The sequence below is a fragment of the Brienomyrus brachyistius genome, chromosome 1 (assembly GCF_023856365.1).
Source record: "Brienomyrus brachyistius isolate T26 chromosome 1, BBRACH_0.4, whole genome shotgun sequence".
Taxonomy (NCBI): domain Eukaryota; kingdom Metazoa; phylum Chordata; class Actinopteri; order Osteoglossiformes; family Mormyridae; genus Brienomyrus; species Brienomyrus brachyistius.
In genome coordinates, this window is record NC_064533.1 from 42,974,488 (window position 1) to 42,998,275 (window position 23,788).

General features: G+C 41.8%; 1 protein-coding gene across 1 annotated transcript; it reads right to left on the reverse strand.

Annotated features, from left to right (window-relative positions):
- Nucleotides 1–5,716: 5,716 nt before the first annotated feature.
- Nucleotides 5,717–8,020, reverse strand: LOC125721828 (uncharacterized). Its single transcript, XM_048998285.1, has 4 exons — nucleotides 7,771–8,020; nucleotides 7,146–7,301; nucleotides 6,929–7,021; nucleotides 5,717–5,974 (listed from the first exon to the last, which is right to left on the reverse strand). Exons 1-4 carry the CDS (start codon nucleotides 7,870–7,872, stop codon nucleotides 5,717–5,719), a joined length of 609 nt encoding a protein of 202 aa, XP_048854242.1. The 5' UTR covers nucleotides 7,873–8,020.
- Nucleotides 8,021–23,788: the final 15,768 nt, after the last annotated feature.

Genomic DNA, 23,788 nt, shown 5'->3' on the forward strand with positions numbered 1-23,788 from the left:
GCGTGGCCAGAGACAGCCTGCTGACTGTTCCAAGTCATGGGTGCATGTTACAAGTCCGGAACATATTTTAACTTAGTACTAACTTAGCATCATATTTGATCTGATTCGACTGAATATCCCAGGTTTCCATCTCTCATGCATCTGGTGTGACGTGTTTTCAGACTCTCAGGCTGGCGCAAAGAAATCTTACGGGAATTGAACGTCTCACTCCGGTCAGCTGACCAAAGTTGGTAACCTTGGTATTGTGTGTAGGAGATTCGGTATAACTATAATTTCGTTCTCCATTTACATGCCCGTAGTGTCTTTAAGTGTTATGTAGTTTTGCCTGAAACGCAAAAATAAAACAAAGCAATTAAAGCCGATCAGTGGCTCAAATTGTGCTGTAGCGATTGAAGAACTTTTGTCGGAAGTTGGATTCGAACCCACGCCTTACTTGGGAGAACAGAATACCCCTTACTTCGAAAGGCCATTTTCGCTGCGCAGGAGGGTTGAGACCGCTCGGCCATGGGGCAGTTTCCAGTTGAACCCTAAGGAGTAGGTTAAGTCCAGCCTTGGCTTCCAAGCTGACGTTTTTCTACATATGTGCTTGTGTATCATGGACAGTAAGAGGGGGCAGGCAAGGAGAGGATTTCTCTCTTTGGGGATCAATAGAGTGTTGTTATTATAACGTCTAAAACGTATGATGGTCTGTCGATAAATCAATAACAATATCAATGAAGTCAATGTTTATCTAAAGAAATCAGAATTCAGGAAAAGCCGGGGGCCGGACCGAGTGTAGGGGGCGTGGCCAGAGACAGCCTGCTGACTGTTCCAAGTCATGGGTGCATGTTACAAGTCCGGAACATATTTTAACTTAGTACTAACTTAGCATCATATTTGATCTGATTCGACTGAATATCCCAGGTTTCCATCTCTCATGCATCTGGTGTGACGTGTTTTCAGACTCTCAGGCTGGCGCAAAGAAATCTTACGGGAATTGAACGTCTCACTCCGGTCAGCTGACCAAAGTTGGTAACCTTGGTATTGTGTGTAGGAGATTCGGTATAACTATAATTTCGTTCTCCATTTACATGCCCGTAGTGTCTTTAAGTGTTATGTAGTTTTGCCTGAAACGCAAAAATAAAACAAAGCAATTAAAGCCGATCAGTGGCTCAAATTGTGCTGTAGCGATTGAAGAACTTTTGTCGGAAGTTGGATTCGAACCCACGCCTTACTTGGGAGAACAGAATACCCCTTACTTCGAAAGGCCATTTTCGCTGCGCAGGAGGGTTGAGACCGCTCGGCCATGGGGCAGTTTCCAGTTGAACCCTAAGGAGTAGGTTAAGTCCAGCCTTGGCTTCCAAGCTGACGTTTTTCTACATATGTGCTTGTGTATCATGGACCGTAAGAGGGGGCAGGCAAGGAGAGGATTTCTCTCTTTGGGGATCAATAGAGTGTTGTTATTATAACGTCTAAAACGTATGATGGTCTGTCGATAAATCAATAACAATATCAATGAAGTCAATGTTTATCTAAAGAAATCAGAATTCAGGAAAAGCCGGGGGCCGGACCGAGTGTAGGGGGCGTGGCCAGAGACAGCCTGCTGACTGTTCCAAGTCATGGGTGCATGTTACAAGTCCGGAACATATTTTAACTTAGTACTAACTTAGCATCATATTTGATCTGATTCGACTGAATATCCCAGGTTTCCATCTCTCATGCATCTGGTGTGACGTGTTTTCAGACTCTCAGGCTGGCGCAAAGAAATCTTACGGGAATTGAACGTCTCACTCCGGTCAGCTGACCAAAGTTGGTAACCTTGGTATTGTGTGTAGGAGATTCGGTATAACTATAATTTCGTTCTCCATTTACATGCCCGTAGTGTCTTTAAGTGTTATGTAGTTTTGCCTGAAACGCAAAAATAAAACAAAGCAATTAAAGCCGATCAGTGGCTCAAATTGTGCTGTAGCGATTGAAGAACTTTTGTCGGAAGTTGGATTCGAACCCACGCCTTACTTGGGAGAACAGAATACCCCTTACTTCGAAAGGCCATTTTCGCTGCGCAGGAGGGTTGAGACCGCTCGGCCATGGGGCAGTTTCCAGTTGAACCCTAAGGAGTAGGTTAAGTCCAGCCTTGGCTTCCAAGCTGACGTTTTTCTACATATGTGCTTGTGTATCATGGACAGTAAGAGGGGGCAGGCAAGGAGAGGATTTCTCTCTTTGGGGATCAATAGAGTGTTGTTATTATAACGTCTAAAACGTATGATGGTCTGTCGATAAATCAATAACAATATCAATGAAGTCAATGTTTATCTAAAGAAATCAGAATTCAGGAAAAGCCGGGGGCCGGACCGAGTGTAGGGGGCGTGGCCAGAGACAGCCTGCTGACTGTTCCAAGTCATGGGTGCATGTTACAAGTCCGGAACATATTTTAACTTAGTACTAACTTAGCATCATATTTGATCTGATTCGACTGAATATCCCAGGTTTCCATCTCTCATGCATCTGGTGTGACGTGTTTTCAGACTCTCAGGCTGGCGCAAAGAAATCTTACGGGAATTGAACGTCTCACTCCGGTCAGCTGACCAAAGTTGGTAACCTTGGTATTGTGTGTAGGAGATTCGGTATAACTATAATTTCGTTCTCCATTTACATGCCCGTAGTGTCTTTAAGTGTTATGTAGTTTTGCCTGAAACGCAAAAATAAAACAAAGCAATTAAAGCCGATCAGTGGCTCAAATTGTGCTGTAGCGATTGAAGAACTTTTGTCGGAAGTTGGATTCGAACCCACGCCTTACTTGGGAGAACAGAATACCCCTTACATCGAAAGGCCATTTTCGCTGCGCAGGAGGGTTGAGACCGCTCGGCCATGGGGCAGTTTCCAGTTGAACCCTAAGGAGTAGGTTAAGTCCAGCCTTGGCTTCCAAGCTGACGTTTTTCTACATATGTGCTTGTGTATCATGGACAGTAAGAGGGGGCAGGCAGGGAGAGGATTTCTCTCTTTGGGGATCAATAGAGTGTTGTTATTATAACGTCTAAAACGTATGATGGTCTGTCGATAAATCAATAACAATATCAATGAAGTCAATGTTTATCTAAAGAAATCAGAATTCAGGAAAAGCCGGGGGCCGGACCGAGTGTAGGGGGCGTGGCCAGAGACAGCCTGCTGACTGTTCCAAGTCATGGGTGCATGTTACAAGTCCGGAACATATTTTAACTTAGTACTAACTTAGCATCATATTTGATCTGATTCGACTGAATATCCCAGGTTTCCATCTCTCATGCATCTGGTGTGACGTGTTTTCAGACTCTCAGGCTGGCGCAAAGAAATCTTACGGGAATTGAACGTCTCACTCCGGTCAGCTGACCAAAGTTGGTAACCTTGGTATTGTGTGTAGGAGATTCGGTATAACTATAATTTCGTTCTCCATTTACATGCCCGTAGTGTCTTTAAGTGTTATGTAGTTTTGCCTGAAACGCAAAAATAAAACAAAGCAATTAAAGCCGATCAGTGGCTCAAATTGTGCTGTAGCGATTGAAGAACTTTTGTCGGAAGTTGGATTCGAACCCACGCCTTACTTGGGAGAACAGAATACCCCTTACTTCGAAAGGCCATTTTCGCTGCGCAGGAGGGTTGAGACCGCTCGGCCATGGGGCAGTTTCCAGTTGAACCCTAAGGAGTAGGTTAAGTCCAGCCTTGGCTTCCAAGCTGACGTTTTTCTACATATGTGCTTGTGTATCATGGACCGTAAGAGGGGGCAGGCAAGGAGAGGATTTCTCTCTTTGGGGATCAATAGAGTGTTGTTATTATAACGTCTAAAACGTATGATGGTCTGTCGATAAATCAATAACAATATCAATGAAGTCAATGTTTATCTAAAGAAATCAGAATTCAGGAAAAGCCGGGGGCCGGACCGAGTGTAGGGGGCGTGGCCAGAGACAGCCTGCTGACTGTTCCAAGTCATGGGTGCATGTTACAAGTCCGGAACATATTTTAACTTAGTACTAACTTAGCATCATATTTGATCTGATTCGACTGAATATCCCAGGTTTCCATCTCTCATGCATCTGGTGTGACGTGTTTTCAGACTCTCAGGCTGGCGCAAAGAAATCTTACGGGAATTGAACGTCTCACTCCGGTCAGCTGACCAAAGTTGGTAACCTTGGTATTGTGTGTAGGAGATTCGGTATAACTATAATTTCGTTCTCCATTTACATGCCCGTAGTGTCTTTAAGTGTTATGTAGTTTTGCCTGAAACGCAAAAATAAAACAAAGCAATTAAAGCCGATCAGTGGCTCAAATTGTGCTGTAGCGATTGAAGAACTTTTGTCGGAAGTTGGATTCGAACCCACGCCTTACTTGGGAGAACAGAATACCCCTTACTTCGAAAGGCCATTTTCGCTGCGCAGGAGGGTTGAGACCGCTCGGCCATGGGGCAGTTTCCAGTTGAACCCTAAGGAGTAGGTTAAGTCCAGCCTTGGCTTCCAAGCTGACGTTTTTCTACATATGTGCTTGTGTATCATGGACAGTAAGAGGGGGCAGGCAAGGAGAGGATTTCTCTCTTTGGGGATCAATAGAGTGTTGTTATTATAACGTCTAAAACGTATGATGGTCTGTCGATAAATCAATAACAATATCAATGAAGTCAATGTTTATCTAAAGAAATCAGAATTCAGGAAAAGCCGGGGGCCGGACCGAGTGTAGGGGGCGTGGCCAGAGACAGCCTGCTGACTGTTCCAAGTCATGGGTGCATGTTACAAGTCCGGAACATATTTTAACTTAGTACTAACTTAGCATCATATTTGATCTGATTCGACTGAATATCCCAGGTTTCCATCTCTCATGCATCTGGTGTGACGTGTTTTCAGACTCTCAGGCTGGCGCAAAGAAATCTTACGGGAATTGAACGTCTCACTCCGGTCAGCTGACCAAAGTTGGTAACCTTGGTATTGTGTGTACACTCAAAAAAATGAAACTTTGACTTTAATTAAAATTATTTTATCAACAGGTTCCACGAAATTGTACTATGTTAGTTGAAAGGAAAAATGTTAAGTTCATCTAACTTTATGAACTTGTATTATATTAACATATTGTGAATTGACCCAACTAGATAAAATAACTTCTGATCAACAAGAGATATTTAAGCCTACCTAATCTAATTCAGTTATGTTATATGGACATAAATAATGTAGTTACAGGCTACATATTTTACATTCGTCCTCTAAACATATATATCTTAGTAGAAGTAAAATAAAAAAAATTATGTTCAATTTATTGAAATATGTTTTCATCCAACTTATTTTATAATAGTTAGTGTGACCTAATTCTATTTTGTCAACAGGTTCCACACAAATGAATTTGGTACACCAGACATATTTTTATTTCCTTTATTCAACAATATTCATTTAACATCTTGTTGCCACTGGGTCCAAAATAAAAGCCCATAACTAACCCTAATAGACATTATGGTGCAGCATGGTACAACACTAACAGTTGTAAACTGCCTTTATACAGCCCAATAATACAACAGACTTTTAGTAACAGCATTACAATCTGCCCATAACAACACACGTGCTGCTGTCAACTTTTAATTTGGTACTATATGGAAGGAAAAAACCTTAGAAATTAGAAACATTTTTACAAACAAGTCAGCTCGCATTGCAGCATTCTGTTTCGTTCATTCATACAGTTTGTTCTTGAGCATCTGTACCTTGCTTGAGAGTCTGGTAGCATCCAGTTAAAGGAAATACTTCTGAAGTACTTCAAAGAAGGCTTTAAGTTCCATAGGATAACTGAGGTTCAGTGCATATATCACACCCATTAAGAGTGCACATGCAGAGGTGACATCTCCCAGGTCATGCAGAACTTCAACACCCTCGATCACTATTCCAACATCAGCTGGTGGAGTGGTTGCATCACCTCCCTCGACTTTGACGCTGTAGATGCCAAGGGTAAGTTGCTCAAGCTCCCTCTGTACAGCAGTATCATCAGTATCCTTTACATAGAGGAGAAAGAAAAGACAAAACCAATCTATGAAATCACAGATTTTGTAGAATTCCAAAGATTAACTTTTGCCTTTCTGGTTTCCTTTAATGAAAATAGCATGATTTTGAAGGTATTATTGGTGAAAAGAGTTGCCTGTAACAGTAGAATTTGTAGTTGTGTGCAGTGATTTGTATATGTGTGTCAGTATGAGTTGTGTGCTTGTAGATTTTTTATGAAAAAAATTCTGTAAAAAAATTCATTGTACAAGTTCACAACTCATACTGACACAAATACAAATCATTGTACAAGTTCACAACTCATACTTACAGATACAAGTCACTGTACACAACTACAAATTCTACTGTTACATGCGCTCACACCTTTTTCACCAATAATACCTTCATACATGATGCTTTAAAAGTGCTATTTGTGTAAAAAGAAGATAAGGCAGTGCCGAGTGATTCCATCAAACTTTAGAGATATTTTATCTAACATATCTCTTGGAGTTGACTGTCATTACAAAAGAATGGAGCACTAACCAAGCCCCACCCAGGGCACCAATGAGCCATCAACGTGAGTGGCCTTGGGGACACCCCCAAAGAGCTTAAAAACCGGGTTCCCCACCAGGTAGTCACACTAGCTTAATCTAGTCAGAAGAGCATGAACTGATGAAGCCCCTTGGAAAAGAGGCGAAACGTCTTCAAGACATATAACCAAGTGCACTTGACCAGATTCAACTCTCGGCAAAGAATTAACATGTATAAGCTTAGTAAAAGCAGAATGTATGGTAGAGCTGCTGTATTGGATTGCAGAGGGGTGCCAAATAAAATACTCAGTGAGTATATTTAGATTTCCAAAAAAGTTTAAACAAACTCATTCCATGCAAATTTTAACAAAGTAACAAGATTAGTTATTCAAAATTTGATTTATTACAGGTAGAAACTAAACTATTAAAATTACCAACCAGGTATTCTTTGAAGAGGATGTTCGGGTCTTCGTTCAGATAGATACAAAGTGCCTTCAGGATGCACTCTCTCCTCTTTTCAATGGTTTCATTCTAAAGAGAGAAATATTAGGGTTAGGGTTTCTGACTTATCTTTTCACTATACCTGTCAAAACTGACTAGTCGGCATCAACTTATAATAATTAAAATAATGTTCTCTATGGATAGCAAAACATACCTGTCTGATTGGGAGCAAAATCCTGCTGATTTTATTCCCTGCAGAGCCTCCTTTCTTCTTCAACACTTTGAAGAGCTGGGCAGTGTGTTGGTCAAGCTGTGCATGAAACTTTGAGACAAGAGGACGAGTAGTGATCCTCACAAATTCTGCTTCCATCTGAAAACATAATTTCCACAAATACATTTTTTTAATAGGTACAAATAATGTTAACATTTAAAACAGAAATACTCACACAAGAATGTACAAAAAAACAGGCCGTGCTCTAAACAATAGTACTTCCTGTGCCATGGTTACGTTTTACACAAAATGATTACCATTCATATGTTACATTGTTGGGCGGCATGGTGGTGCAGTGGTTAGCACTGTTGCCTCAGGCCTCTGGGACCCAGGTTCAGGCTCTGGACCCCCCGCAACCCAGTAGGACAAGCGGTTTGGAAAATGGATGGATGTTACATTGTATCAAATGACAACAAATATTGACTATAACTGGGGTTTCAAATCCGACCTCAGGCCTTTTGATGCATGTCATCCCTTCTCTCTCCCCTGCCCGTCCTCTCTCTACACTGTCACTATCCAATATAGCAGAATTGCCAAAAAAATAAATTGTTGAAGCAGCATTTCATACCTCTGCCACAGTGAACAGTCCTGGCCATCTGATCTTGAACTCCACGATCATGGGCTTGTTTCTAACGACCTCCTGCCTTCTGTATGCGAAGGTCTTGGCCATCTTTTCTCTGACAACTTTATCATTATGTCTCTTCTTGACCTCAGATAACAATGCCAATCTTTCACCTTCAAGACTGTCCTGGGTCTCTCCAGCAGGATAGGGAGGACAAAAATTTACTTCTGCTTTCCTTGGTTTTTTGACATCGTAGGCAGGCTGACATCTATCTGCAGGTTTGTACTTGAGGGAATTGATGCTCAGTTCTGGACACCCCAAGTTTCTAAGCTTTGTCCTGTAGTTGGCCATCTTGTACTTAAGACTTATTTTCCAGCCGTAGAAACCACTGAAGGATCCCTGTTCTCTCAAACATGGATGTGCTTTGATTAAAGCTTCAGCAACAGATTCAATTTCTAAGTTTGAGGGATATGCCTTGAACTTGATTTCCCGAGCCAGATTTTCCAAGATGTGTGATTTAAGTTTATGACCGGGGGACAGAAGAACTCCATTTGATATGAAGTCCTGGTTTGCACTTCGAAGTTGCATCTCCACATCATAGGAAATGGTTGGGACTTGGAATTCTGTGGGCCACTGAGATCAAGGAGTTTCTGAATCAGAGGAGAGTATTATTGTGTCAGAAGATGATGGCAAAGATGTTTCATCCCCACTCTGGTTCATGCTGCTTTGGCTGAGGTGTAGAGCATCTGACAACCGGATGATTTTCACTGTGCTCTTGTCTTGAATGTCGCAAATTTGGTTAAGGTTAACAAACTCATTATCAAAGTCACTGTCCATGTACTGGAGTCTAATGTCCCCCTCTATATCAAACTGACGTTTGATTTCGTTTGAAAGATCCTCAACAGACTTTGGCATGCCTGATTCTATGGTCAGTTTTTCAGCATTGTTGGAACCAAGAATAATCCGCAGTTTTACTGGTGCAGCCATCATCCAAATGTGTGAGTCTAGAAAAGATGAAAATAAAAGTATAAAGTCATTAAATACACTGAACAAAAATATAAACGCAACACTTTTGTTTTTGCTCCCATTTTTCATGAGATGGACTTAAAGATCTACAATTCATTCCAGATACACAATATTACCATTTCTCTCAAACATTTCTCACAAATCAGTCTAAATGTGTCATAGTGAGCACTTCTGCTTTGCTGAGATAATCCATCCCACCTCACAGGTGTGCCACATCAAGATGCTGATCTGACATCATGGGTAGTGCACAGGTGTACCTTATACTGCCCACAATAAAAGGCCACCCTGGAATGTGCAGTTTTGTCTCACAGCAAAATGCCACAGATGCCACAAGCATTGAGGGAGCGTGCAATTGGCATGCTGACAGCAGGAATGTCAACCAGATCTGTTGCTCGTGCATTGAATGTTCATTTCTCAACCATAAGCCGTCTCCAAAGGCGTTTCAGAGAATATGGCAGTACATCCAACCGGCCTCACAACCGCAGACCACGTGTAACCACACCAGCCCAGGACCTCCACATCCAGCAGGTTCACCTCCAAGATCGTCTGAGACCAGCCACTCAGACAGATAATGCACGGCCCCATGTTGCAAGGATCTGTACACAGTTCTTGGAAGCTGAAAATGTCCCAGTTCTTGCATGGCCAGCATACTCACCGGACATGTCACCCGTTGAGCATGTTTGGGATGTGCTTGACCGGCGTATACGACAGCGTGTACCAGTTCCCACTAATATCCAACAACTTCGCACAGCCATTGAAGAGGAGTGGACCAACATTCCACAGGCCACAATTGACAATCTGATAAACTCTATGCGAAGAAGATGTGTTGCATTGCATGAGGCAAATGGTGGTCACACCAGATACTGACCGGTTCTGAGTCCCCAGACCCCCAATAAAGCAAAAAACTGCACATTCCAGGGTGGCCTTTTATTGTGGGCAGTATAAGGTACACCTGTGCACTACCCATGATGTCAGATCAGCATCTTGATGTGGCACACCTGTGAGGTGGGATGGATTATCTCAGCAAAGCAGAAGTGCTCACTATCACACATTTAGACTGATTTGTGAGAAATGTTTGAGAGAAATGGTAATATTGTGTATCTGGAATGAATTGTAGGTCTTTAAGTCCATCTCATGAAAAATGGGAGCAGAAACAAGAGTGTTGCGTTTATATTTTTGTTCAGTATATGTATAAAGCATTTAAAAAAGCATTTCAATTAGAAAGTAACCAAATGACATTGATCATATGTAAAACAAAAAGGATGGTGAAGCAAACACTGAGCAATCCACATACAATAAGCCAGTGACATAACGATAGTAGCATGAAAAATGAATTGTCATACTATTGTTAATGGTGTTCAAATTAGTTGCTTTAGGTTGGAATAGGCAATATGACATTTTTGACCAAATACCTCAATATTGATATCGTGATATAGTGGTGATGACTAAGATGCTTCCACAAAATATTTACACAATGAGATTTTTGATAATCATCTGCAATACATTTATAACAACTGTGGGTAAAGGCAAATAATTATTTGTTCAGGAAATGTCATCACTTTAGTGTAATGTAACCTTTAAAGCTAGGAAGAGACAACACTTATGCTATATTCTGATATTATAATATCCAAAATCCCAGACGATATCTAGTCTATCAGAATATCGATAGAATATTAAAATATTGCTCAGCCCTACCAGTGACATAGAGTTAGTGCATGCACAGAAACAGGTTAGTAAACAGCCAAGTGGAAAGAGGTGACAGGCATTACCTTAGTATTACAGTAGGTGCTCATGCTAATGAGAATAAAGTGCACATTTAGTAAGCTATCAATTAAAGCCGTTTACTCACATATTCAACACGTGCTTGTAATATAAGGATATCTTTCAAACATAACCAGTCGAAGGGGCCCAACGAAGTAGTCATGTAATGGGTACTTCTCTGCCAGTTTGTCATGTGTTATCAGGGACATTGTGCCAGTTGGACATGGTTGCAGTTCAAAGGCTCGATAGTGCTCCCTAAACCACGCTGAGAACATCCTGACTATGAAATTCAGAGTATCCTGAAGTACACATATCCTTATTATCTCTCCGAATTCAGGTAGCCCATCATTAAATCCACAGATGACTATCATTCCCTTTCTATAGTTGATCCCCTTGCAATATGCACTGTTAGCCATGTTTACTTCTGCCATGTTTGGGTACATTTGCTGGAGAGGCAATGATACATAATCATTCAGCACCTCAACAGAGACTCTCGATACGCTTGATACTTCAACTCCTGGTTTCTGTGGATGTGATGAGTGTAAGTAATACGCAATCATCATCTGATGTTTCCTTGACAGTGTTAGAGCAACATTCTTGAAACACTTGGTGTGTTGGGCAACTTTCTTAAAAAAACTGTGTTTGCCCTCAAACCGCATGGTCCAGACTCCAACTAGAGGACCGAAACATCGGGTCATGTGTGGGTAGTGCTCTAAAAAGTGATGCTTTGGGAGAAGTTTTTGGTTGGGAAATGCTTCTTGATACTTCTGTCTGTGATCAGATATTTTGAACTGAAGATATCCAATGGATTCTTCTGTATGGATCTGGGAAACGGCAAGTTCCACTATCTCTTTTAAATCCAAAATTATCTCCCACACTGGTTCACTGTCAGGTATAACATCTCCAATCATGAAAGGCAGTAATCTAATGAGGGTCCAATTTTCAGCGGCGTTGCCACCTGTGTTTTTACTTAAAGATTTTTGTTTCACAACATGGGGACGGTTTGTTTTATCTTCTCCTTTGTAGGGGAAATTGAGAATGACCTTAAAGTGTCCAAAGAGAGGTATTTTTTGGATATCAACATGCCCAGACACTGTGCAAGTTCCACTGGAACAATACCCTCCAACAGATCATGGAGTACATCAAGTGGATATCCAGTTGTCACATCAAAATGAGAAAGATTTTCTGTCAGCACACATGGCCTTTTCACTCCAAAACAAGGCTTTCCACTTTCCGCTGCATGTTTGACATGTTCTTTGTGTTCGTGCTTGGATCGAAGACTACACTCACCTGAGAGAACCTGCTTGGTCTGAAAATCACTGAGACGCCCTGTGCAAAATCGACAAACATACTCTCCTGAAAAACTTTCCACAAAGCCCGCAATCCCATGGGCACCCAGATTGTCTGCAGCTACACATTGTACTGTGCCTTTAATATTTGTTCCAATCTTTGGGACAAATATCCTATGCTCTTCCAAGACAACCAGATCACGCAAAAGAGGTTCAAGCACTTTTCCATATCCGTATTCCTTGATGTAGTTACTTTTACACAGTACTGCTAAATAGATGGATGACAAAGAGGAGTGCTGGCCTGGGGGTAAGTTGCTCAAAATCCAGTACATAGCGCAAATTTTATGCTTCTTTCTGGAAGTACCCAGAGGGTTGCACACCTCAAACTCATCAATATAAAGGGTGACATTTATTCTCAATTCCCCTGAAGATAGAAACTCATTTTGTTTAAAAAACTCTCCATCCTGGAATGACTTGTATTCTTCTTGTGCAGTTTCATTTTGGTGAGCACTGTAGTTTTCTACTACATCATCAATTATACCATCTTTGCCAAGGAGCTGATGCAATGACTGCAATAATGGTACATATTGGTAGGTATGGTTGCGCTACTTATCTAAAACATATTCAACTGGTTCAACTACTTGGAACTTGTCTTTGAAGTACTGTTTCCGCTTAAAAGCAGTGCCAAGTGGTCCCTGATCTCCAATTGCTTTAGTTAATGGATTAGAAAGACAGAAGGCAGAGGCCAATTCCTCAGTTTCTTTTACATCAAGAGTTAGATTATGCTTAATATAAAAATCTGAAACAATGGTATTTAAAGTAGTCTGGGATGCAGAACTCATTAGGAAGTGCAAGTCCTGTAAAAGCTCATCGACTGCATTACTGGGAACATGGAGTATGTTTTCCAGCTTAAGTAACAGTGCTGCAAGTTTCTCTTCTATCATCTTTTCAACATTTTCTGAGACGTCTCTCTGAAAACTAGACTGCACTTCAAGCTGGGCTTCTGATTCTTCATTGTCTCCACGTTCACATGAAACACTTGAGCTTTCAAAACTGTCTCTTTCTGCAACGATTCCAGGTTTAAAGTCACTGTAAGAATAACCAAGGTGCTTTCTATTTTTATGTGATTTAAATGTCCCATAAATATTTATATGAATGAAATACTCCTTTTCAGAGGCAGCTTCAGAGAACCCACAAACATGACAGCTGAATGTAGCTGATGTCAATGTTTGCCGTGATGTTTCTCTAGTATGGACTCTACACAAATGTGACCTGAGCGCATTCCATGACTTGCATGGACATGGACAACTAATATATGGCAAGGATATGGGTGCCTGCGCCCATAATGTGGATGTTTTAACCTGTAATGTTTAAGTAACTGGCCTCTAGTTGAGGTCTTTGAACTGCAACCTTTACACAGCCACATTCAAATCTGAGAGGGGAAGGGGGGTAAACAAACAAACAAAAAAGGAGATATTGATAAAGGAAACTGAACTTGTAAAAAAGCATTAAATTAAGAAACTGTTAACTGACTGTTAACATACCACGGGCAAGCTCAGCAGTGCTGCCAACACCACATCAATGAGTGAAGAAATAGCTATCACGCCCAGAGTCTGAAATTCAACATGGAGCCATAAATTAATGTAGTTCATTACTTGCTTTTAAGACAATTAGAAATCTAAAAAATAAAAAAAACCTATTCGGAACGACAGCAAGAGAGTGAAGCTGTCACCTGATAAATGTTTCTTAAAAATACTGGCAACTGTATTCACAGCAATTAAGTAGCTAGTTGTGAACTGATTTCTGCAGCTGTAACTCAAAATGAAATTCACACCAATAGTAACTCTGGCAATACCTTCTTCTAATATTCAACGACAGCACAACATTGTAGGACCACAATACATAGCTCCTCCTTGGAACTGTCTATGTCACACTTTAAGAATAAACATAAAGCCACATTTAGCAAAACATTTAAAGAAAAAAAACAAAAAAAGGAAAAGAAACAGAGACAAGAAGGGTCAGACGACTGCTGCATTTGAGTAAGCACACTTTGCATTTTCTCTGTGGAAATGCAGTCTAGTTAAAACATAACACTGCAGGATCCCGTACCCGTTGTTGGTGACGCCTGCTCCAGCGCTTGCCAAAAGCTACCAGTGCTTTATTTCAGTAGCTAACTTACCGTACGTACTAACTCTTGGTCCTCTAGTAACCGAGTAACCCAACGTAATTTGCTGTTTAAAACACGTAGCATTTCCTGTACCTGTTTCACAGTAAAAAAAAAACCCACTAGTTTGCTGATGGAAAACTTAATATGAAGCAGTGACGTTAGAAAGAATACTGGATGTCATCAGTAAAATAAAGCTTGATAACTGAAAATTCCGACAGGAACATGACAGTAAAATTATCTATCGAACCACATCTCGGCGGGATAAAAGCAGACTGACCTAACGTTAACGTACCATTGTCGTGCGACTATAAGCTAGCAAACGTGCCAGACTCACCGCTCTCTAAAAAACAAGCACTTCAGAAATATATAACGAGTGTTGTATCACACACACAATTAAATCATGCTCAATAATACTACAGACGAAAAACGTCCACCTACCTCTCCCAAACCGTTGGCTAGTTAACCGCCAAAAACAAGAACGATAATGAGTTTGCGCATGTGCTGTCTGAATCATTTTAATCTTCTTCTTACTGCCACCTTCTGGATGTAAGAAGTATTTCAATCATAATTCATTTAAAATAAATGATTTGTGATTAACCAATGCATGATTATTTTGTACACATAACGAAAGACATATTTACATAGACTTTATGAGAAAAAATATTTTAACTTGACAAAGATATGTATTTTAATTAAATTGAAAACATAAAATTAATATACAGTGAACAGCCCACCTGATTCACTTTTTTGAGTGTAGGAGATTCGGTATAACTATAATTTCGTTCTCCATTTACATGCCCGTAGTGTCTTTAAGTGTTATGTAGTTTTGCCTGAAACGCAAAAATAAAACAAAGCAATTAAAGCCGATCAGTGGCTCAAATTGTGCTGTAGCGATTGAAGAACTTTTGTCGGAAGTTGGATTCGAACCCACGCCTTACTTGGGAGAACAGAATACCCCTTACTTCGAAAGGCCATTTTCGCTGCGCAGGAGGGTTGAGACCGCTCGGCCATGGGGCAGTTTCCAGTTGAACCCTAAGGAGTAGGTTAAGTCCAGCCTTGGCTTCCAAGCTGACGTTTTTCTACATATGTGCTTGTGTATCATGGACAGTAAGAGGGGGCAGGCAAGGAGAGGATTTCTCTCTTTGGGGATCAATAGAGTGTTGTTATTATAACGTCTAAAACGTATGATGGTCTGTCGATAAATCAATAACAATATCAATGAAGTCAATGTTTATCTAAAGAAATCAGAATTCAGGAAAAGCCGGGGGCCGGACCGAGTGTAGGGGGCGTGGCCAGAGACAGCCTGCTGACTGTTCCAAGTCATGGGTGCATGTTACAAGTCCGGAACATATTTTAACTTAGTACTAACTTAGCATCATATTTGATCTGATTCGACTGAATATCCCAGGTTTCCATCTCTCATGCATCTGGTGTGACGTGTTTTCAGACTCTCAGGCTGGCGCAAAGAAATCTTACGGGAATTGAACGTCTCACTCCGGTCAGCTGACCAAAGTTGGTAACCTTGGTATTGTGTGTAGGAGATTCGGTATAACTATAATTTCGTTCTCCATTTACATGCCCGTAGTGTCTTTAAGTGTTATGTAGTTTTGCCTGAAACGCAAAAATAAAACAAAGCAATTAAAGCCGATCAGCGGCTCAAATTGTGCTGTAGCGATTGAAGAACTTTTGTCGGAAGTTGGATTCGAACCCACGCCTTACTTGGGAGAACAGAATACCCCTTACTTCGAAAGGCCATTTTCGCTGCGCAGGAGGGTTGAGACCGCTCGGCCATGGGGCAGTTTCCAGTTGAACCCTAAGGAGTAGGTTAAGTCCAGCCTTGGCTTCCAAGCTGACGTTTTTCTACATATGTGCTTGTGTATCATGGACAGTAAGAGGGGGCAGGCAAGGAGAGGATTTCTCTCTTTGGGGATCAATAGAGTGTTGTTATTATAACGTCTAAAACGTATGATGGTCTGTCGATAAATCAATAACAATATCAATGAAGTCAATGTTTATCTAAAGAAATCAGAATTCAGGAAAAGCCGGGGGCCGGACCGAGTGTAGGGGGCGTGGCCAGAGACAGCCTGCTGACTGTTCCAAGTCATGGGTGCATGTTACAAGTCCGGAACATATTTTAACTTAGTACTAACTTAGCATCATATTTGATCTGATTCGACTGAATATCCCAGGTTTCCATCTCTCATGCATCTGGTGTGACGTGTTTTCAGACTCTCAGGCTGGCGCAAAGAAATCTTACGGGAATTGAACGTCTCACTCCGGTCAGCTGACCAAAGTTGGTAACCTTGGTATTGTGTGTAGGAGATTCGGTATAACTATAATTTCGTTCTCCATTTACATGCCCGTAGTGTCTTTAAGTGTTATGTAGTTTTGCCTGAAACGCAAAAATAAAACAAAGCAATTAAAGCCGATCAGTGGCTCAAATTGTGCTGTAGCGATTGAAGAACTTTTGTCGGAAGTTGGATTCGAACCCACGCCTTACTTGGGAGAACAGAATACCCCTTACTTCGAAAGGCCATTTTCGCTGCGCAGGAGGGTTGAGACCGCTCGGCCATGGGGCAGTTTCCAGTTGAACCCTAAGGAGTAGGTTAAGTCCAGCCTTGGCTTCCAAGCTGACGTTTTTCTACATATGTGCTTGTGTATCATGGACAGTAAGAGGGGGCAGGCAAGGAGAGGATTTCTCTCTTTGGGGATCAATAGAGTGTTGTTATTATAACGTCTAAAACGTATGATGGTCTGTCGATAAATCAATAACAATATCAATGAAGTCAATGTTTATCTAAAGAAATCAGAATTCAGGAAAAGCCGGGGGCCGGACCGAGTGTAGGGGGCGTGGCCAGAGACAGCCTGCTGACTGTTCCAAGTCATGGGTGCATGTTACAAGTCCGGAACATATTTTAACTTAGTACTAACTTAGCATCATATTTGATCTGATTCGACTGAATATCCCAGGTTTCCATCTCTCATGCATCTGGTGTGACGTGTTTTCAGACTCTCAGGCTGGCGCAAAGAAATCTTACGGGAATTGAACGTCTCACTCCGGTCAGCTGACCAAAGTTGGTAACCTTGGTATTGTGTGTAGGAGATTCGGTATAACTATAATTTCGTTCTCCATTTACATGCCCGTAGTGTCTTTAAGTGTTATGTAGTTTTGCCTGAAACGCAAAAATAAAACAAAGCAATTAAAGCCGATCAGCGGCTCAAATTGTGCTGTAGCGATTGAAGAACTTTTGTCGGAAGTTGGATTCGAACCCACGCCTTACTTGGGAGAACAGAATACCCCTTACTTCGAAAGGCCATTTTCGCTGCGCAGGAGGGTTGAGACCGCTCGGCCATGGGGCAGTTTCCAGTTGAACCCTAAGGAGTAGGTTAAGTCCAGCCTTGGCTTCCAAGCTGACGTTTTTCTACATATGTGCTTGTGTATCATGGACAGTAAGAGGGGGCAGGCAAGGAGAGGATTTCTCTCTTTGGGGATCAATAGAGTGTTGTTATTATAACGTCTAAAACGTATGATGGTCTGTCGATAAATCAATAACAATATCAATGAAGTCAATGTTTATCTAAAGAAATCAGAATTCAGGAAAAGCCGGGGGCCGGACCGAGTGTAGGGGGCGTGGCCAGAGACAGCCTGCTGACTGTTCCAAGTCATGGGTGCATGTTACAAGTCCGGAACATATTTTAACTTAGTACTAACTTAGCATCATATTTGATCTGATTCGACTGAATATCCCAGGTTTCCATCTCTCATGCATCTGGTGTGACGTGTTTTCAGACTCTCAGGCTGGCGCAAAGAAATCTTACGGGAATTGAACGTCTCACTCCGGTCAGCTGACCAAAGTTGGTAACCTTGGTATTGTGTGTAGGAGATTCGGTATAACTATAATTTCGTTCTCCATTTACATGCCCGTAGTGTCTTTAAGTGTTATGTAGTTTTGCCTGAAACGCAAAAATAAAACAAAGCAATTAAAGCCGATCAGCGGCTCAAATTGTGCTGTAGCGATTGAAGAACTTTTGTCGGAAGTTGGATTCGAACCCACGCCTTACTTGGGAGAACAGAATACCCCTTACTTCGAAAGGCCATTTTCGCTGCGCAGGAGGGTTGAGACCGCTCGGCCATGGGGCAGTTTCCAGTTGAACCCTAAGGAGTAGGTTAAGTCCAGCCTTGGCTTCCAAGCTGACGTTTTTCTACATATGTGCTTGTGTATCATGGACAGTAAGAGGGGGCAGGCAAGGAGAGGATTTCTCTCTTTGGGGATCAATAGAGTGTTGTTATTATAACGTCTAAAACGTATGATGGTCTGTCGATAAATCAATAACAATATCAATGAAGTCAATGTTTATCTAAAGAAATCAGAATTCAGGAAAAGCCGGGGGCCGGACCGAGTGTAGGGGGCGTGGCCAGAGACAGCCTGCTGACTGTTCCAAGTCATGGGTGCATGTTACAAGTCCGGAACATATTTTAACTTAGTACTAACTTAGCATCATATTTGATCTGATTCGACTGAATATCCCAGGTTTCCATCTCTCATGCATCTGGTGTGACGTGTTTTCAGACTCTCAGGCTGGCGCAAAGAAATCTTACGGGAATTGAACGTCTCACTCCGGTCAGCTGACCAAAGTTGGTAACCTTGGTATTGTGTGTAGGAGATTCGGTATAACTATAATTTCGTTCTCCATTTACATGCCCGTAGTGTCTTTAAGTGTTATGTAGTTTTGCCTGAAACGCAAAAATAAAACAAAGCAATTAAAGCCGATCAGTGGCTCAAATTGTGCTGTAGCGATTGAAGAACTTTTGTCGGAAGTTGGATTCGAACCCACGCCTTACTTGGGAGAACAGAATACCCCTTACTTCGAAAGGCCATTTTCGCTGCGCAGGAGGGTTGAGACCGCTCGGCCATGGGGCAGTTTCCAGTTGAACCCTAAGGAGTAGGTTAAGTCCAGCCTTGGCTTCCAAGCTGACGTTTTTCTACATATGTGCTTGTGTATCATGGACAGTAAGAGGGGGCAGGCAAGGAGAGGATTTCTCTCTTTGGGGATCAATAGAGTGTTGTTATTATAACGTCTAAAACGTATGATGGTCTGTCGATAAATCAATAACAATATCAATGAAGTCAATGTTTATCTAAAGAAATCAGAATTCAGGAAAAGCCGGGGGCCGGACCGAGTGTAGGGGGCGTGGCCAGAGACAGCCTGCTGACTGTTCCAAGTCATGGGTGCATGTTACAAGTCCGGAACATATTTTAACTTAGTACTAACTTAGCATCATATTTGATCTGATTCGACTGAATATCCCAGGTTTCCATCTCTCATGCATCTGGTGTGACGTGTTTTCAGACTCTCAGGCTGGCGCAAAGAAATCTTACGGGAATTGAACGTCTCACTCCGGTCAGCTGACCAAAGTTGGTAACCTTGGTATTGTGTGTAGGAGATTCGGTATAACTATAATTTCGTTCTCCATTTACATGCCCGTAGTGTCTTTAAGTGTTATGTAGTTTTGCCTGAAACGCAAAAATAAAACAAAGCAATTAAAGCCGATCAGTGGCTCAAATTGTGCTGTAGCGATTGAAGAACTTTTGTCGGAAGTTGGATTCGAACCCACGCCTTACTTGGGAGAACAGAATACCCCTTACTTCGAAAGGCCATTTTCGCTGCGCAGGAGGGTTGAGACCGCTCGGCCATGGGGCAGTTTCCAGTTGAACCCTAAGGAGTAGGTTAAGTCCAGCCTTGGCTTCCAAGCTGACGTTTTTCTACATATGTGCTTGTGTATCATGGACAGTAAGAGGGGGCAGGCAAGGAGAGGATTTCTCTCTTTGGGGATCAATAGAGTGTTGTTATTATAACGTCTAAAACGTATGATGGTCTGTCGATAAATCAATAACAATATCAATGAAGTCAATGTTTATCTAAAGAAATCAGAATTCAGGAAAAGCCGGGGGCCGGACCGAGTGTAGGGGGCGTGGCCAGAGACAGCCTGCTGACTGTTCCAAGTCATGGGTGCATGTTACAAGTCCGGAACATATTTTAACTTAGTACTAACTTAGCATCATATTTGATCTGATTCGACTGAATATCCCAGGTTTCCATCTCTCATGCATCTGGTGTGACGTGTTTTGAGACTCTCAGGCTGGCGCAAAGAAATCTTACGGGAATTGAACGTCTCACTCCGGTCAGCTGACCAAAGTTGGTAACCTTGGTATTGTGTGTAGGAGATTCGGTATAACTATAATTTCGTTCTCCATTTACATGCCCGTAGTGTCTTTAAGTGTTATGTAGTTTTGCCTGAAACGCAAAAATAAAACAAAGCAATTAAAGCCGATCAGTGGCTCAAATTGTGCTGTAGCGATTGAAGAACTTTTGTCGGAAGTTGGATTCGAACCCACGCCTTACTTGGGAGAACAGAATACCCCTTACTTCGAAAGGCCATTTTCGCTGCGCAGGAGGGTTGAGACCGCTCGGCCATGGGGCAGTTTCCAGTTGAACCCTAAGGAGTAGGTTAAGTCCAGCCTTGGCTTCCAAGCTGACGTTTTTCTACATATGTGCTTGTGTATCATGGACCGTAAGAGGGGGCAGGCAAGGAGAGGATTTCTCTCTTTGGGGATCAATAGAGTGTTGTTATTATAACGTCTAAAACGTATGATGGTCTGTCGATAAATCAATAACAATATCAATGAAGTCAATGTTTATCTAAAGAAATCAGAATTCAGGAAAAGCCGGGGGCCGGACCGAGTGTAGGGGGCGTGGCCAGAGACAGCCTGCTGACTGTTCCAAGTCATGGGTGCATGTTACAAGTCCGGAACATATTTTAACTTAGTACTAACTTAGCATCATATTTGATCTGATTCGACTGAATATCCCAGGTTTCCATCTCTCATGCATCTGGTGTGACGTGTTTTCAGACTCTCAGGCTGGCGCAAAGAAATCTTACGGGAATTGAACGTCTCACTCCGGTCAGCTGACCAAAGTTGGTAACCTTGGTATTGTGTGTAGGAGATTCGGTATAACTATAATTTCGTTCTCCATTTACATGCCCGTAGTGTCTTTAAGTGTTATGTAGTTTTGCCTGAAACGCAAAAATAAAACAAAGCAATTAAAGCCGATCAGTGGCTCAAATTGTGCTGTAGCGATTGAAGAACTTTTGTCGGAAGTTGGATTCGAACCCACGCCTTACTTGGGAGAACAGAATACCCCTTACTTCGAAAGGCCATTTTCGCTGCGCAGGAGGGTTGAGACCGCTCGGCCATGGGGCAGTTTCCAGTTGAACCCTAAGGAGTAGGTTAAGTCCAGCCTTGGCTTCCAAGCTGACGTTTTTCTACATATGTGCTTGTGTATCATGGACAGTAAGAGGGGGCAGGCAAGGAGAGGATTTCTCTCTTTGGGGATCAATAGAGTGTTGTTATTATAACGTCTAAAACGTATGATGGTCTGTCGATAAATCAATAACAATATCAATGAAGTCAATGTTTATCTAAAGAAATCAGAATTCAGGAAAAGCCGGGGGCCGGACCGAGTGTAGGGGGCGTGGCCAGAGACAGCCTGCTGACTGTTCCAAGTCATGGGTGCATGTTACAAGTCCGGAACATATTTTAACTTAGTACTAACTTAGCATCATATTTGATCTGATTCGACTGAATATCCCAGGTTTCCATCTCTCATGCATCTGGTGTGACGTGTTTTCAGACTCTCAGGCTGGCGCAAAGAAATCTTACGGGAATTGAACGTCTCACTCCGGTCAGCTGACCAAAGTTGGTAACCTTGGTATTGTGTGTAGGAGATTCGGTATAACTATAATTTCGTTCTCCATTTACATGCCCGTAGTGTCTTTAAGTGTTATGTAGTTTTGCCTGAAACGCAAAAATAAAACAAAGCAATTAAAGCCGATCAGTGGCTCAAATTGTGCTGTAGCGATTGAAGAACTTTTGTCGGAAGTTGGATTCCATATTGGATTCAATATTCCATATATGCCACTAAAAAATGTCACTTCAAAGTTCTAACAATTTCTAAGCACTTCTGGAAATAGCTTTCTGAAAAGTGCATGTTCAAAGTTTATTTCAATGAAAAATAGAAGAATGACATTCTAAATGGTCTCAGATTATTGATGCCAAGTTTGTGGTAAATAAAAGCACTTTGGGAAAAATGTTTTTTAGATACGTGAAATATTTGAAAAATGTCAAAGCATATCAGACAGTGGCTGAGAAGGTAAATTTTCAGATTAGGCTGAAATCGGGTGCAGACAGTACTGGCACAACTCAGTGGGAACACATTAAATGTAAAGGTGGGGGTTATATGCAAATGTAGGGACAAGAGATGTAAATGAAAGGCAAATCATGAATTCGATCCAGATGACTAGGCCCTAAATTACACTGAACTGTCTAATACAAGCCTAATCATTGCTCCTAACTTGGCACCACAATGGGAGCAAAGTCAACTTGGTAGGGATCTGAACTTCTGTCTGGAAGGTTGTGGGTTTGAATTCTGTAGCCAGCAGAGTAATAATATCAATAATACCCTGTTGCATATTGACACCCCAGAAGTGGGGTCGCCTGCCCCCACCATGACCCCTTCAGATCCTCAAGAATGTGAAAATTTGCTAATAATACTTGGGCACCACTAACCTCAACCTATAATAGTCTGCTAGCCTGAATTATAACACACCATACTGTATATGCATGTGAAATTACTTCATTTCCTATCAAGACAAATTTGTTTAATATACACATCATCTAATTCATGGCCCTTTATATACAAAGTTACTACTGTATGCACTGGGAGCCCTAAGTTTTGAACTCATTATTAAAAAGCCTAAATTAATGGCACTGATCATTTTAAAATTTACTATCAAAAACACAAGATTCCCCTTTCAAACACAGCTGATGTAAGAAAGGCAGGTTACCTTGACGGGAAGCATCTTCCTTGTTGGGTTCTTGTCAAACCTGAAGCTTTAATCCTTGCTTTGGCTGCGAATTGTAAACACAAGACATGCAATTAGTGAAATTCTCGTAAAGATAACTTTTGAAATTGCTTAGATGCTTGAAATAATTATAAAAGAACCTGACCTCACAGGAGATTTCCTTTTTGCATAGGTGATGAGGAAATGGTTAGCCTTCCTACATTCCTTGAATAACCACCCTTCTAATATTTCTTCAACACTTTTTTCATGCTTTTGGCATTGAGTGAACAGGAGTTTTGCTGTGTTTCACTGATGTTTACTGCAGGATGTTTACTTACCTACTGGCCAAGCGGGGAAGTGACATGTAGGGCAAGGATGGACGGGTGCTGGCAGCCTGAGACACCTGGTGAGTTCCTTTAGCTGTGACCTTGCACACCTTATTTCCTGCTGCATTTTGTGTGGCTGGCATTCTGCCTTCGCCTTTCCCACCCTGGCTGTAAATAATCAGCAGTTTGTGTTGTTCACCCTGCAACCAGTCCCTGGATCCCACTTGTGTCCTGACAGTGATTAAACTGCAACAATCAGATCTGAAACATGGGATTGCAAGTTGCACAAGACCTACATTTTTCTGTTGTCACTTTTGTCATGAGCCCGGGGGTTCTGGCACAGGGGCGAGGCATAGTGCAGCTCCTCAAAACAGGGGTTTATCAACTGAACAGAAAACATGGGGATCACTGCAAAATGAAAAGGACTGTGAGAAATCAAAACTAAAAAGGGGAAAACTTAAGACTAACTACAAATGGTCAGGGAAACAAGGAGCAGGCAGGCAGGTGGGCAGGGAGGCAGGCAGGTAACAAGTACAAAAATTAAACACAG

Coding starts and splice junctions, on each gene's coding strand:
- LOC125721828 (XM_048998285.1), bottom strand. CDS start 7,872: ATGGCCAAGACCTTCGCATACAGAAGGCAGGAGGTCGTTAGAAACAAG. Junction 7,022..7,145: donor TTTTGCTCCCAATCAGACAG/GTATGTTTTGCT, acceptor TTCTCTCTTTAG/AATGAAACCATTGAAAAGAG. Junction 5,975..6,928: donor TCCTCTTCAAAGAATACCTG/GTTGGTAATTTT, acceptor CTCTATGTAAAG/GATACTGATGATACTGCTGT.